The sequence below is a fragment of the Pristiophorus japonicus genome, chromosome 19, assembly GCF_044704955.1.
Source record: "Pristiophorus japonicus isolate sPriJap1 chromosome 19, sPriJap1.hap1, whole genome shotgun sequence".
NCBI classification, from domain to species: domain Eukaryota; kingdom Metazoa; phylum Chordata; class Chondrichthyes; family Pristiophoridae; genus Pristiophorus; species Pristiophorus japonicus.
The window spans coordinates 20,707,595-20,722,728 of record NC_091995.1 but is presented as its reverse complement, the minus strand read 5'-3'; the positions used below and the strand labels follow the sequence as shown (position 1 = coordinate 20,722,728).

Here is a 15,134-nt window from a genome sequence, read left to right as displayed (position 1 = left end):
AGAGTCAGTATGTGTGAGAGAGTCAGTGTGTGTGTGTGTGTGAGTCAGTGTGTGTGAGAGTCAGTGTGTGTGTGTGTGTGTGAGAGTCAGTGTGTGTGTGTGTGAGAGAGTCAGTGTGTGTGTGTGTGTGTGAGAGAGTCAGTGTGTGTGAGAGAGTCAGTGTGTGTGAGAGAGTCAGTGTGTGTGTGAGTCAGTGTGTGTGAGAGAATCAGTGTGTGTGTGTGAGAGTCAGTGTGTGTGCGTGTGAGAGTCAGTGTGTGTGAGAGAGTCAGGGTGTGTATGAGAGAGTTAATGTCTGTGAGAGAGTCAGTGTGTGTGTGTGTGAGAGTCAGTGTGTGTATGTGAGAGAGTCAGTGTGTGTATGTGAGAGCCAGTGTGTGTGCGTGTGAGAGTCAGTGTGTGTGAGAGAGTCAGGGTGTGTATGAGAGAGTTAATGTCTGTGAGAGAGTCAGTGTGTGTGTGTGTGAGAGTCAGTGTGTGTGTGTGTGAGAGAGTCAGTGTGTGTGTGTGTGTGTGTGTGAGAGAGTCAGTGTGTGTGAGAGAGTCAGTGTGTGTGTGAGAGAGTCAGTGTGTGTGAGAGAGTCAGTGTGTGTGTGAGTCAGTGTGTGTGAGAGAATCAGTGTGTGTGTGTGAGAGTCAGTGTGTGCGTGTGTGTGTGAGAGTCAGTGTGTGTATGTGAGAGAGTCAGTGTGTGTATGTGAGAGTCAGTGTGTGTGTGTGTGTGAGTCAGTGTGTGTGAGAGAATCAGTGTGTGTGTGAGAGTCAGTGTGTGTGTGTGAGAGAGCCAGTATGTGTGTGTGTGTGTGAGTCAGTGTGTGTGTGTGAGAGTCAGTGTATGTGTGAGAGAGTCAGTGTGTGTGTGTGTGAGTCAGTGTGTGTGTGTGAGTCAGTGTGTGTGAGAGAATCAGTGTGTGTGTGAGAGTCAGTGTGTGTGTGTGAGAGAGTCAGTATGTGTGTGTGTGAGAGTCAGTGTGTGTGTGTGTGAGAGTCAGTGTATGTGTGAGAGAGTCAGTGTGTGTGTGTGAGAGTCAGTTTGTGTGTGTGTGAGAGTCAGTGTGTGTGTGTGAGTCAGTGTGTGTGTGTGAGTCAGTGTGTGTGAGTCAGTGTGTGTGTGTGAGAGTCAGTGTATGTGAGAGAGTCACTGTGTGTGTGAGAGAGTCAGTGTGTGTGTATGAGTCAGTGTGTGTGTGTGTGTGAGTCAGTGTGTGTGTGAGAGTCAGTGTGCGTGTGAGAGTCAGTGTGTGTGAGAGAGTCAGTGTGTGTATGAGAGAGTTAATGTCTGTGAGAGAGTCAGTGTGTGTGTGAGAGAATGTCAGTGTGTGTGAGAGAGTCAGTGTGTGTGAGAGAGTCAGTATGTGTGTGAGAGAAAGTCAGTGTGTGTGTGTGAGAGTCAGTGTTGTGAGAGAGTCAGTGTGCGTGTGTGAGAGAGTCAGTGTGTGTGTGAGAGTCAATGTGTGTGTGAGTGTCAGTGTGTGCGTGAGAGTCAGTGTGTGTGTGAGAGAGTCAGTGTGTGTGTGAGAGAGAGTCAGTGTGTGTGTGAGAGAGTCAGTGTGTGTGAGAGTCATTGTGTGTGTGAGAGAGTCAGTGTGTGTGTGTGATAGAGTCAGTGTGTGTGTGAGAGAGAGTCAGTGTGTGTGTGTGAGAGAGTCAGTGTGTGTGTGTGATAGAGTCAGTGTGTGTGTGAGAGAGAGTCAGTGTGTGTGTGTGAGAGAGTCAGTGTGTGTGTGAGAGAAAGTCAGTGTGTGTGAGAGAATCAGTGTTGTGAGAGAGTCAGTGTGCGTGTGTATGAGAGTCAGTATGTGTGTGAGAGTCAGTGTGTGTGAGAGAGTCAGTGTGTATGTGAGAGACTCACTGTGTGAGAGAGTCAGTGTGTGTGTGAGAGAGTCAGTGTGTGTGTGAGAGAGTCAGTGTGTGTGTGTGAGAGAGTCAGTGTGTGTGTGAGAGAGAGTCAGTGTGTGTGAGAGAGTCAGTGTGTGTGAGAGAATCAGTGTGTGTGAGAGAGTCTGTGTGTGTGTGTGTGAGAGTCAGTGTGTGTGTGTGTGAGAGAGTCAGTGTGTGTGAGAGAGTCAGTGTGTGTGTGTGTGTGAGAGAGTCAGTGTGTGTGTGAGAGTCAGTGTGTGTGTGTGTGAGAGTCAGTGTGTGTGTGTGTGAGAGAGTCAGTGTGTGTGTGTGTGAGAGAGTCAGTGTGTGTGTATGTGAGAGTCAGTGTGTGTGAGAGAGTCAGTGTGTGTGTGAGAGAGTCAGTGTGTGTGAGAGTGTCAGTGTGTGTGTGTGTGAGAGAGTCAGTGTGTGTGAGAGAGTCTGTGTGTGTGAGAGGTTCAGCGTGTGTGTATGAGAGTCAGTGTGAGTGAGTGTGAGAGTCAGTGTGTGTGTGAGAGTCAGTGTGTGTGAGAGAGTCAGTGTGTGCGTGAGAGTCAGTGTGTGTGTGAGAGAGTCAGCATGTGTGTGAGAAAGAGTCAGTGTGTGTGTGAGTCAGTGTGTGAGAGTCAGTGTGTGTGTGAGAGAGTCAGTGTGTGTGTGAGAGAGAACCAGTGTGTGTGAGGGAGTCAGTGTGTGTGAGAGAGTCAGCGTGTGTGTGAGAGGGTCAGTGTGTGTGAGAGAGTCAGTGTGTGTGAGTCAGTGTGTGTGTGTGTGAGAGTCAGTGTGTGTGTGTGTGAGAGAGTCAGTGTGTGTGTGTGTGAGAGAGTCAGTGTGTGTGTGTGAGAGAGTCAGTGTGTGTGTGAGAGAGTCAGTGTGTGTGTGTGAGAGAGTCAGTGTGTGTGTGAGAGAGAGTCAGTGTGTGTGAGAGAGTCAGTGTGTGAGAGAATCAGTGTGTGTGAGAGAGTCTGTGTGTGTGAGAGAGTCAGTGTGTGTGTATGAGAGTCAGTGTGAGTGTGTGTGAGAGCCAGTGTGTGTGAGAGTCAGTGTGTGCGTGAGAGTCAGTGTGTGTGTGAGAGAGTCAGTGTGTGTGTGAGAGAGAGTCAGTGTGTGTGTGAGAGAGTCAGTGTGTGTGAGAGTCAGTGTTTGTGTGAGAGAGTCAGTGTGTGTGTGAGAGAGTCAGTGTGTGTGAGAGTGTCAGTGTGTGTGTGTGTGAGAGAGTCAGTGTGTGTGAGAGAGTCTGTGTGTGTGAGAGGTTCAGCGTGTGTGTATGAGAGTCAGTGTGAGTGAGTGTGAGAGTCAGTGTGTGTGTGAGAGTCAGTGTGTGTGAGAGAGTCAGTGTGTGCGTGAGAGTCAGTGTGTGTGTGAGAGAGTCAGCATGTGTGTGAGAAAGAGTCAGTGTGTGTGTGAGTCAGTGTGTGAGAGTCAGTGTGTGTGTGAGAGAGTCAGTGTGTGTGTGAGAGAGAGCCAGTGTGTGTGAGGGAGTCAGTGTGTGTGAGAGAGTCAGCGTGTGTGTGAGAGGGTCAGTGTGTGTGAGAGAGTCAGTGTGTGTGAGTCAGTGTGTGTGTGAGAGAGTCAGTATGTGTGTGAGAGAGTCAGTGTATGTGAGAGTCTGTGTGTGTGTGAGAGAATCAGTGTGTGAGAGAGTCAGTGTGTGTGTGAGAGTCAGTGTGTGTGTTTGTGAGAGTCAGTGTGTGTGTGTGAGAGAGTCAGTGTGTGTGAGAGAGAGTCAATGTGTGTGTGAGAGAGTCAGTGTGTGTGAGAGAGAGTCAGTGTGTGTGTGTGTGAGAGTCAGTGTGTATGTGTGTGTGAGAGTCAGTATGTGTGAGAGAGTCAGTGTGTGTGTGTGTGTGTGAGTCAGTGTGTGTGAGAGTCAGTGTGTGTGTGTGTGTGAGAGTCAGTGTGTGTGTGTGTGAGAGAGTCAGTGTGTGTGTGTGTGTGTGAGAGAGTCAGTGTGTGTGAGAGAGTCAGTGTGTGTGAGAGAGTCAGTGTGTGTGTGAGTCAGTGTGTGTGAGAGAATCAGTGTGTGTGTGTGAGAGTCAGTGTGTGTGCGTGTGAGAGTCAGTGTGTGTGAGAGAGTCAGGGTGTGTATGAGAGAGTTAATGTCTGTGAGAGAGTCAGTGTGTGTGTGTGTGAGAGTCAGTGTGTGTATGTGAGAGAGTCAGTGTGTGTATGTGAGAGTCAGTGTGTGTGCGTGTGAGAGTCAGTGTGTGTGAGAGAGTCAGGGTGTGTATGAGAGAGTTAATGTCTGTGAGAGAGTCAGTGTGTGTGTGTGTGAGAGTCAGTGTGTGTGTGTGTGAGAGAGTCAGTGTGTGTGTGTGTGTGTGTGTGAGAGAGTCAGTGTGTGTGAGAGAGTCAGTGTGTGTGTGAGAGAGTCAGTGTGTGTGAGAGAGTCAGTGTGTGTGTGAGTCAGTGTGTGTGAGAGAATCAGTGTGTGTGTGTGAGAGTCAGTGTGTGCGTGTGTGTGTGAGAGTCAGTGTGTGTATGTGAGAGAGTCAGTGTGTGTATGTGAGAGTCAGTGTGTGTGTGTGTGTGAGTCAGTGTGTGTGAGAGAATCAGTGTGTGTGTGAGAGTCAGTGTGTGTGTGTGAGAGAGCCAGTATGTGTGTGTGTGTGAGAGTCAGTGTGTGTGTGTGAGAGTCAGTGTATGTGTGAGAGAGTCAGTGTGTGTGTGTGAGAGTCAGTTTGTGTGTGTGTGAGAGTCAGTGTGTGTGTGTGAGAGAGTCAGTGTGTGTGTGAGAGAGAGTCAGTGTGTGTGAGAGAGTCAGTGCGTGTGTGAGAGTCAGTGTTCTTTTGTGAGAGAGTCAGTGTGTGTGTGAGAGTCAGTGTGTGTGTGAGAGTCAGTGTGTGTATGTGAGAGAGTCAGTGTGAGTGTGTGTGAGAGTCAGTGTGTGTGAGAGAGCCATTGAGTGCGAGAGAGTCAGTGTGTGTGTGTGAGAGTCAGTTTGTGTGTGTGTGAGAGTCAGTGTGTGTGTGTGAGAGTCAGCGTGTGTGTGAGAGTGTCAATGTGTATGTGAGAAAGTCAGTGTGTGTGTATGAGAGTCAGTGTGAGTGTGTGTAATCAATGTGTGTGTGAGAGTCAGTGTGTGTGAGAGAGTCAATGTGTGTGTGAGAGAGAGTCAGTGTGTGTGTGAGAGAGTCAGTGTGTGTGAGAGAGTCAGTGTGTGTGAGAGAGTCAGTGTGTGTGTGAGAGTCAGTGTTTTTTTGTGAGAGAGTCAGTGTGTGTGTGAGAGTCAGTGTGTGTGTGAGAGAGTCAGTGTGTGTGTGTGAGAGTCAGTGTGTGTGTGAGAGAGTCAGTGTGTGTGTGAGAGAGTCAGTGTGTGTGAGGGAGTCAGTGTATGTGAGAGAGTCAGCGTGTGTGTGAGAGAGTAAGTGTGTGTGAGAGAGTCAGTGTGTGTGTGAGAGTCAGTGTGTGAGAGAGTCAGTGTGTGTGTGAGAGTCAGTGTGTGTGTGTGTGAGAGTCAGTGTGTGTGTGAGAGAGTCAGTGTGAGTGAGAGTCAGTGTGAGTTTGTGTGAGAGTCAGTGTGTGTGTTTGTGAGAGTCAGTGTGTGTGTGTGAGAGAGTCTGTGTGTGTGAGAGGGAGTCAATGTGTGTGTGAGAGAGTCAGTGTGTGTGAGAGAGAGTCAGTGTGTGTGTGTGAGAGTCAGTGTATATGTGTGTGTGAGAGTCAGTATGTGTGAGAGAGTCAGTGTGTGTGTGTGAGAGTCAGTGTGTGTGTGTGTGTGAGAGAGTCAGTGTGTGTGTATGTGAGAGTCAGTGTGTGTGTGTGAGAGTCAGTGTGTGTGATAGAGTCAGTGTGTGTGTATGTGAGAGAGTCAGTGTGTGAGAGAGTCAGTGTGTGTGTGAGAGTCAGTGTGTGTGTGAGAGTCAGTGTTTTTTGTGAGAGAGTCAGTGTGTGTGTATGTGAGAGTCAGTGTGTGTGTGTGAGAGTCAGTGTGTGTGAGAGAGTCAGTGTGTGTGTATGTGAGAGAGTCAGTGTGTGAGAGAGTCAGTGTGTGTGTGAGAGTCAGTGTGTGTGTGAGAGTCAGTGTTTTTTGTGAGAGAGTCAGTGTGTGTGTATGTGAGAGTCAGTGTGTGTGTGTGAGAGTCAGTGTTTTTTGTGAGAGAGTCAGTGTGTGTGTATGTGAGAGTCAGTGTGTGTGTGTGAGAGTCAGTGTGTGTGAGAGAGTCAGTGTGTGTGTATGTGAGAGAGTCAATGTGTGAGAGAGTCAGTGTGTGTGTGAGAGTCAGTGTGTGTGTGAGAGTCAGTGTTTTTTGTGAGAGAGTCAGTGTGTGTGTATGTGAGAGTCAGTGTGTGTGTGTGAGAGTCAGTGTGTGTGAGAGAGTCAGTGTGTGTGTGAGAGTCAGTGTTTTTTTGTGAGAGAGTCAGTGTGTGTGTGTGTGAGAGTCAGTGTGTGTGTATGAGAGTCAGTGTATGTGAGAGAGTCAGTGTGAGTGTGTGTGAGAGTCAGTGTATGTGAGAGTGTCAGTGTGTGTATGAGAGTCAGTGTGTGTGAGAGTGTCAGTGTATGTGAGAGTGTCAGTGTGTGTGAGAGAGTCAGTGTGTGTGAGAGTGTCAGTGTGTGTATGAGAGTCAGTGTGTGTGAGAGTGTCAGTGTATGTGAGAGTGTCAGTGTGTGTGAGAGAGTCAGTGTGTGTGAGAGAGTCAGTGTGTGTGAGAGTGTCAGTGTGTGTGAGAGTGTCAGTGTGTGTGAGAGAGTCAGTGTGTGTGAGAGAGTCAGTGTGTGTGAGAGTGTCAGTGTGTGTGAGAGTGTCAGTGTGTGTGAGAGAGTCAGTGTGTGTGAGAGAGTCAGTGTGTGTGAGAGTGTCAGTGTGTGTATGAGAGTCAGTGTGTGTGAGAGTGTCAGTGTATGTGAGAGTGTCAGTGTGTGTGAGAGAGTCAGTGTGTGTGAGAGTGTCAGTGTGTGTGAGAGAGTCAGTGTGTGTGAGAGTGTCAGTGTGTGTGAGAGTGTCAGTGTGTGTGAGAGAGTCAGTGTGTGTGAGAGAGTCAGTGTGTGTGAGAGTGTCAGTGTGTGTGAGAGTGTCAGTGTGTGTATGAGAGTCAGTGTGTGTGTGTGAGAGTGTCAGTGTGTGTATGTGTATGTGTCAGGAACCATCTGTGTCAGGTCGGGTCATCAAATGATCATACCACTGTAAGGTGCAGCGTGACCCGGTCCGGGAGGGATACGGCAGTGAAGAGGGCGACTGTGTTGGACATCACCATAGTCCAGGTCGCTGATTCAGCAGGAACGGCGAGGTCGGGGCGAAGGAGTGGCGAGAGATTGTAGAGGGACGTGATCGGGGCCCAGGAGAGGCGTGAGTTCGGGGCCCAGGAGAGCCGAGGGCCCAGGGGCAGCACAGGCCAGCCCACACTGCGATATGTGCGCGCAATAGGTCTGTGCAGCAGAGCAGGTCTCCAGTAATCTGGTTAATTCTTGCCACTGGACCAAGACCTAGCTCTGTCAAACCAGTGTGGTGGCTGGTGTGCAATGGTCACCACACGTTAAAATCCACGCACAGGATCTTCCACCCTTCAGAATGTGGTTCGGGCTCTGGAATCTCAGGTCCTTCATTGAAATATCTGTGAACTCATCCCTTTTTGGTGGAAGCAAGTCATCCTCGATACGAGGGGCCGCCAAAGAATAAGCACATGTACAAGAATTGCTACTGAGACACTCACAGGCTGTACTGTACCAGACTGGAGTGAATTATTAACCTATTACCGCAGTGTACTGTACGTGTACAGGAGCTGAACACACACGGAGCGTACTGTACCAGACGGGAGTGAATTATTAACCTATTACCACAGTACACTGTACGTGTACAGGAGCTGAACACACACGGAGCGTACTGTACCAGACGGGAGTGAATTATTAACCTATTACCACAGTACACTGTACATGTACAGGAGCTGAACACACACAGAGCGTATTGTATCAGACAGGAGTGAATTATTAACCTATTACCGCACTGCACTGTACGTGTACAGGAGCTGAACACACACAGGCTGTACTGTACCAGACTGGAGTGAATTATTAACCTATTACCACAGTACACTGTACGTGTACAGGAGCTGAACACACACGGAGCGTACTGTACCAGACGGGAGTGAATTATTAACCTATTACCGGACTGTACTGTATGTCTACAGGAGCTGAACTCACAGGGGCTGTATTGTACCAGACAGGAGTGAATTATTAACCTATTACTACAGTATACTGTACGTGTACAGGAGCTGAACACACACAGAGCGTACTGTATCAGACAGGAGTGAATTATTAACCTATTACTACAGTATACTGTACGTGTACAGGAGCTGAACACACACAGAGCGTACTGTATCAGACAGGAGTGAATTATTAACCTATTACTACAGTATACTGTACGTGTACAGGAGCTGAACACACACAGAGCGTACTGTAGCAGACAGGAGTGAATTATTAACCTATTACCGCAGTACACTGTACGTGTAAAGGAGCTGAACACACACAGAGCGTATTGTATCAGACAGGAGTGAATTATTAACCTATTACTACAGTGTACTGTACGTGTACAGGAGCTGAACACACACAGAGCGTATTGTATCAGACAGGAGTGAATTATTAACCTATTACCGCACTGCACTGTACGTGTACTGGAGCTGAACACACACAGAGCGTACTGTATCAGACAGGAGTGAATTATTAACCTATCACTACAGTACACTGTACGTGTACAGGAGCTGAACACACACGGAGCGTATTGTAGCAGACAGGAGTGAATTATTAACCTATCACTACAGTATACTGTACGTGTACAGGAGCTGAACACACACAGAGCGTATTGTAGCAGACAGGAGTGAATTATTAACCTATTACCGCACTGTACTGTATGTGTACAGGAGCTGAACACACACAGAGCGTATTGTATCAGACAGGAGTGAATTATTAACCTATTACCGCACTGTACTGTATGTGTACAGGAGCTGAACACACACAGGGGCTGTATTGTATCAGACAGGAGTGAATTATTAACCTATTACCGCACTGCACTGTACGTGTACAGGAGCTGAACACACACAGAGCGTACTGTAGCAGACAGGAGTGAATTATTAACCTATTACCGCAGTGCACTGTACGTGTACAGGAGCTGAACACACACAGAGCGTATTGTAGCAGACAGGAGTGAATTATTAACCTATTACCGCACTGTACTGTATGTGTACAGGAGCTGAACACACACAGAGCGTATTGTATCAGACAGGAGTGAATTATTAACCTATTACCGCACTGTACTGTATGTGTACAGGAGCTGAACACACACAGGGGCTGTATTGTATCAGACAGGAGTGAATTATTAACCTATTACCGCACTGCACTGTACGTGTACAGGAGCTGAACACACACAGAGCGTACTGTAGCAGACAGGAGTGAATTATTAACCTATTACCGCAGTGCACTGTACGTGTACAGGAGCTGAACACTGAGACACACACGGACCGTACTGTACCAGACGGGAGTGAAGAATTCCTTCATTCCCAAATATGTTGTGCTGTGCAGGCAGGGCAAGCCTTGAATGGGTTTATAACCTAATGGAAAACTTTTCCCCTTCTTTGCAGAGGCAAGATGCCCGAATCATTGTTGGGTTATTCTATGAAACTGAGGCAAGAAAAGTCTTCTGTGAGGTACGAGCGTGTTGGGAAAAAGGAACTTGCATTTATATAGCATCTTTCCCACCCTCGGGATTTCCATTGTGCTTCAAAGCCGGGGAAGAACTTGTGGAGTGCAGTCCCTGTTGTAATGTGGGAAACGCGGCAGCCGATTTGCGCACAGCAAGCTCCCACAGACAGCAATGTGATAATGACCAGATAATCTGTTTTAGTGATGCTGGTTGAGGGATAAATATTGGCCCAGGACGCCGGGGAGAACTCCCCTGCTCTTCTTCGAAATGGTACTGCACTATCTTTTACGTTCACCTGAGACGGCAGACGGAGCCTCGGTTTAACACCTGAAAGTGGGAACCTCCGACAATGCTCAGTGCTGCACTGGAGTGCCAGCCCAGTTTCTGGAGTGGGGCTCAAATCCACAAGCTGCTGACTCGGAGGCGAGAGCACTACCCACTGAGCCACGGGTCAGTGACGCCCATTGTCAGATCCTCGTCACCCTGATGTGACACGACAGGGGGCGAGGGCCTCGGGAGCAGCTGCCCTGCCTTTCTCTCCGTTGCTTCATGGATTTCCCCGACTGGGAAAGTCCAACATGTCTCCTGCCCCACTCCAGAGAATTGAGCACAGAATCCAGGCTGCCGCTTGAGGAAGCCCACTACACAGTCGGAGGTGTTGCCTTACGGATGACTTGGGTGAGACCCACACATAAGGTTTTGGTCTTCTGCCGAAGCTGGATGCACACAGAGTGGATGATCTCGACGTGTGAAATCGCCAGCGCAGGGAGTGCTGCATTGTCAGCAGTGCTGTTCTTTAGCAGTTGACCATTAAAGATCCCATAGGAACATAGGAACCGGAGGAGGCCATTTCGCCCTTCTGCCATTCAATGGGATCACGGCTGATCTGTATCTTGACTCCATTTACCCGCCTTGCTTCGACAACCCTTAATACCCTGACCCAACAACAACCTATCACTATCGGTTTTGAGATTTTTAATTGAATGCCCTCCTCAACAGCAGGAGAGAGAGTTCCAGATTCCCACTGCCCGTTGTGCGAAGAAGTGCTTCCTGACATCACCCCTGAACAAACCTCGCTCTCATTTTAAGGTTATTCCCCCTAGTTCTGGACTTCCCCAACAGAGGAAATCGTTTTTCTCTCAATCTACCCCTGCTTTAATCACTGCGATTTTAACACACCCTTCACTGCAACACTGATAGAACGCACCCCTCACTGTAACACCAATATAACACCCCCTCACTGTAACACTGATATAACACCCCCTCACTGTAACACCAATATAACACACCCCTCACTGTAACACTGATATAACACACCCCTCACTGTAACACTGATATAACACCCCCTCACTGTAACACCGATATAACACACCCCTCACTGTAACACTGATATAACACACCCCTCACTGTAACACCGATATAACACACCCCTCACTGTAACATCAATATAACACAACCCTCACTGTAACACTGATATAACACAGCCCTCACTGTAACACTGATATAACACACCCCTCACTGTAACACCAATATAACACACCCCTCACTGTAACACCGATATAACACACCCCTCACTGTAACACTGATATAGCACACCCCTCACTGTAACACCGATATAACACACCCCTCACTGTAATACCGATATAACACAGCCCTCACTGTAACACCAATATAACACAGCCCTCACTGTAACACCAATATAACACACCCCTCACTGTAACACCGATATAACACACCCCTCACTGTAACACTGATATAACACACCCCTCACTGCAACACTGATATAACGCACCCCTCACTGTAACACCGATATAACACACCCCTCACTGTAACACCGATATAACACAGCCCTCACTGTAACACCAATATAACATACCCCTCACTGTAACAACGATATAACGCATCCCTCACTAACACTGATATAACACACCACTCACTGTAACACTGATATAACGCACCCCTCACTGTAACCACGATATAACGCATCCCTCACTAACACTGATATAACACACCCCTCACTGTAACACCAATATAACACCCCCTCACTGTAACAACGATATAACGCATCTCTCACTAACACTGATATAACACACCCCTCACTGTAACACCAATATAACACACCCCTCACTGTAACAACGATATCACGCAACCCTCACTAACACTGATATAACAAACCACACACTGTAACACTGATATAACGCACCCCTCACTGTAACACCGATATAACACACCCCTCACTGTAACACCGATATAACACAGCGCTCACTGTAACACCGATATAACACACCCCTCACTGTAACAACGATATAACGCACTCCTCACTAACACTGATATAACACACCACTCACTGTAACACCAATATAACACCCCCTCACTGTAACACCAATATAACACCCCCTCACTGTAACAACGATATAACGCATCCCTCACTAACACTGATATAACACACCCCTCACTGTAACACCAATATAACACCCCCTCACTGTAACAACGATATAACGCATCCCTCACTAACAGCGATATAACACACCACTCACTGTAACACTGATATAACGCACCCCTCACTGTAACAACGATATAACGCATCCCTCACTAACACTGATATAACACACCCCTCACTGTAACACCAATATAACACCCCTCACTGTAACAACGATATAACGCATCCCTCACTAACACTGATATAACACACCCATCACTGTAACACCAATATAACACACCACTCACTGTAACACCAAGATAACATCCCCTCATTGTAACAACGATATAACGCATCCTTCACTAACAGCGATATAACACACCCCTCACTGTAACACTGATATAACACACCCCTCACTGTAACAACGATATAACGCATCCCTCACTAACACTGATATAACACACCACTCACTGTAACACTGATATAACGCACCCCTCACTGTAACAACGATATAACGCATCCCTCACGAACACTGATATAACACACCCCTCACTGTAACACCAATATAACACCCCTCACTGTAACAACGATATAACGCATCCCTCACTAACACTGATATAACACACCACTCACTGTAACACTGATATAACGCACCCCTCACTGTAACAACGATATAACACACCCCTCACTGTAACAACGATATCACGCAACCCTCACTAACACTGATATAACACACCACACACTGTAACACTGATATAAGGCACCCCTCACTGTAACACCGATATAACACACCCCTCACTGTAACACCGATATAACACAGCGCTCACTGTAACACCGATATAACACACCCCTCACTGTAACAACGATATAACGCACTCCTCACTAACACTGATATAACACAAAACACTCACTGTAACACTGATATAACGCACCCCTCACTGTAACACCAATATAACACACCCCTCACTGTAACAACGATAAAACGCATTCCTCACTAACACTGATATAACACACCACTCATTGTAACACCGATATAACGCACCCCTCACTGTAACAACGATAAAACGCATTCCTCACTAACACTGATATAACACACCACTCATTGTAACACCGATATAACACACCCCTCACTGTAACACCGATATAACGCACCCCTCACTGTAACACCGATATAACACAGCCCTCACTGTAACACCGATATAACACACCCCTCACTGTAACACTGATATAACACACCCCTCACTGTAACACCGATATACCACAGCCCTCACTGTAACAACGATATAACACACCCCTCACTGTAACACCGATACAACACACCCCTCACTGTAACACCGATATAACACACCCCTCACTGTAACACTGATATAACACACCCCTCACTGCAACACTGATATAACACACCCCTCACTGTAACACCGATATAACACACCCCTCACTGTAACACCGATATAACACAGCCCTCACTGTAACACCAATATAACATACCCCTCACTGTAACAACGATATAACGCATCCCTCACTAACACTGATATAACACACCCCTCACTGTAACACTGATATAACGCACCCCTCACTGTAACCACGATATAACGCATCCCTCACTAACAGCGATATAACACACCACTCACTGTAACACTGATATAACACACCCCTCACTGTAACACTGATATAACGCACCCCTCACTGTAACCACGATATAACGCATCCCTCACTAACAGCGATATAACACACCACTCACTGTAACACTGATATAACGCACCCCTCACTGTAACCACGATATAACGCATCCCTCACTAACACTGATATAACACACCCCTCACTGTAACACCAATATAACACCCCCTCACTGTAACAACGATATAACGCATCTCTCACTAACACTGATATAACACACCCCTCACTGTAACACCAATATAACACACCCCTCACTGTAACAACGATATCACGCAACCCTCACTAACACTGATATAACACACCACACACTGTAACACTGATATAACGCACCCCTCACTGTAACACCGATATAACACACCCCTCACTGTAACACCGATATAACACAGCGCTCACTGTAACACCGATATAACACACCCCTCACTGTAACAACGATATAACGCACTCCTCACTAACACTGATATAACACACCACTCACTGTAACACCATTATAACACCCCCTCACTGTAACACCAATATAACACCCCCTCACTGTAACAACGATATAACGCATCCCTCACTAACACTGATATAACACACCCCTCACTGTAACACCAATATAACACCCCCTCACTGTAACAACGATATAACGCATCCCTCACTAACAGCGATATAACACACCACTCACTGTAACACTGATATAATGCACCCCTCACTGTAACAACGATATAACGCATCCCTCACTAACACTGATATAACACACCCCTCACTGTAACACCAATATAACACCCCTCACTGTAACAACGATATAACGCATCCCTCACTAACACTGATATAACACACCCCTCACTGTAACACCAATATAACACACCACTCACTGTAACACTGATATAACGCACCCCTCACTGTAACAACGATATAACGCATCCCTCACTAACACCGATATAACACACCCCTCACTGTAACACCAAGATAACATCCCCTCATTGTAACAACGATATAACGCATCCTTCACTAACAGCGATATAACACACCCCTCACTGTAACACTGATATAACACACCCCTCACTGTAACAACGATATAACGCATCCCTCACTAACACTGATCTAACACACCACTCACTGTAACACTGATATAACGCACCCCTCACTGTAACAACGATATAACGCATCCCTCACGAACACTGATATAACACACCCCTCACTGTAACACCAATATAACACCCCTCACTGTAACAACGATATAACGCATCCCTCACTAACACTGATATAACACACCACTCACTGTAACACTGATATAACGCACCCCTCACTGTAACAACGATATAACGCATCCCTCACTAACACTGATATAACACACCCCTCACTGTAACACCAATATAACACACCCCTCACTGTAACACCAATATAACACACCCCTCACTGTAACAACGATATAACGCATCCCTCACTAACACTGATATAACACACCACTCACTGTAACACTGATATAACGCACCCCTCACTGTAACCACGATATAATGCATCCCTCACTAACACTGATATAACACACCCCTCACTGTAACACC

The 15,134-nt window shown here is 47.1% G+C and overlaps 1 protein-coding gene across 1 annotated transcript in view; it reads left to right on the top strand.

Moving 5' to 3' along the window:
• gabbr1b (gamma-aminobutyric acid (GABA) B receptor, 1b) overlaps window positions 1-15,134 on the top strand; it is a 662,620-nt gene that overhangs the window by 338,035 nt on the left and 309,451 nt on the right. The window contains exon 9 of the mRNA XM_070862216.1: window positions 9,433-9,498. Within this exon, the coding sequence (XP_070718317.1) occupies window positions 9,433-9,498 (66 nt within the window). The remainder of the gene's footprint in view (window positions 1-9,432; window positions 9,499-15,134) is intronic.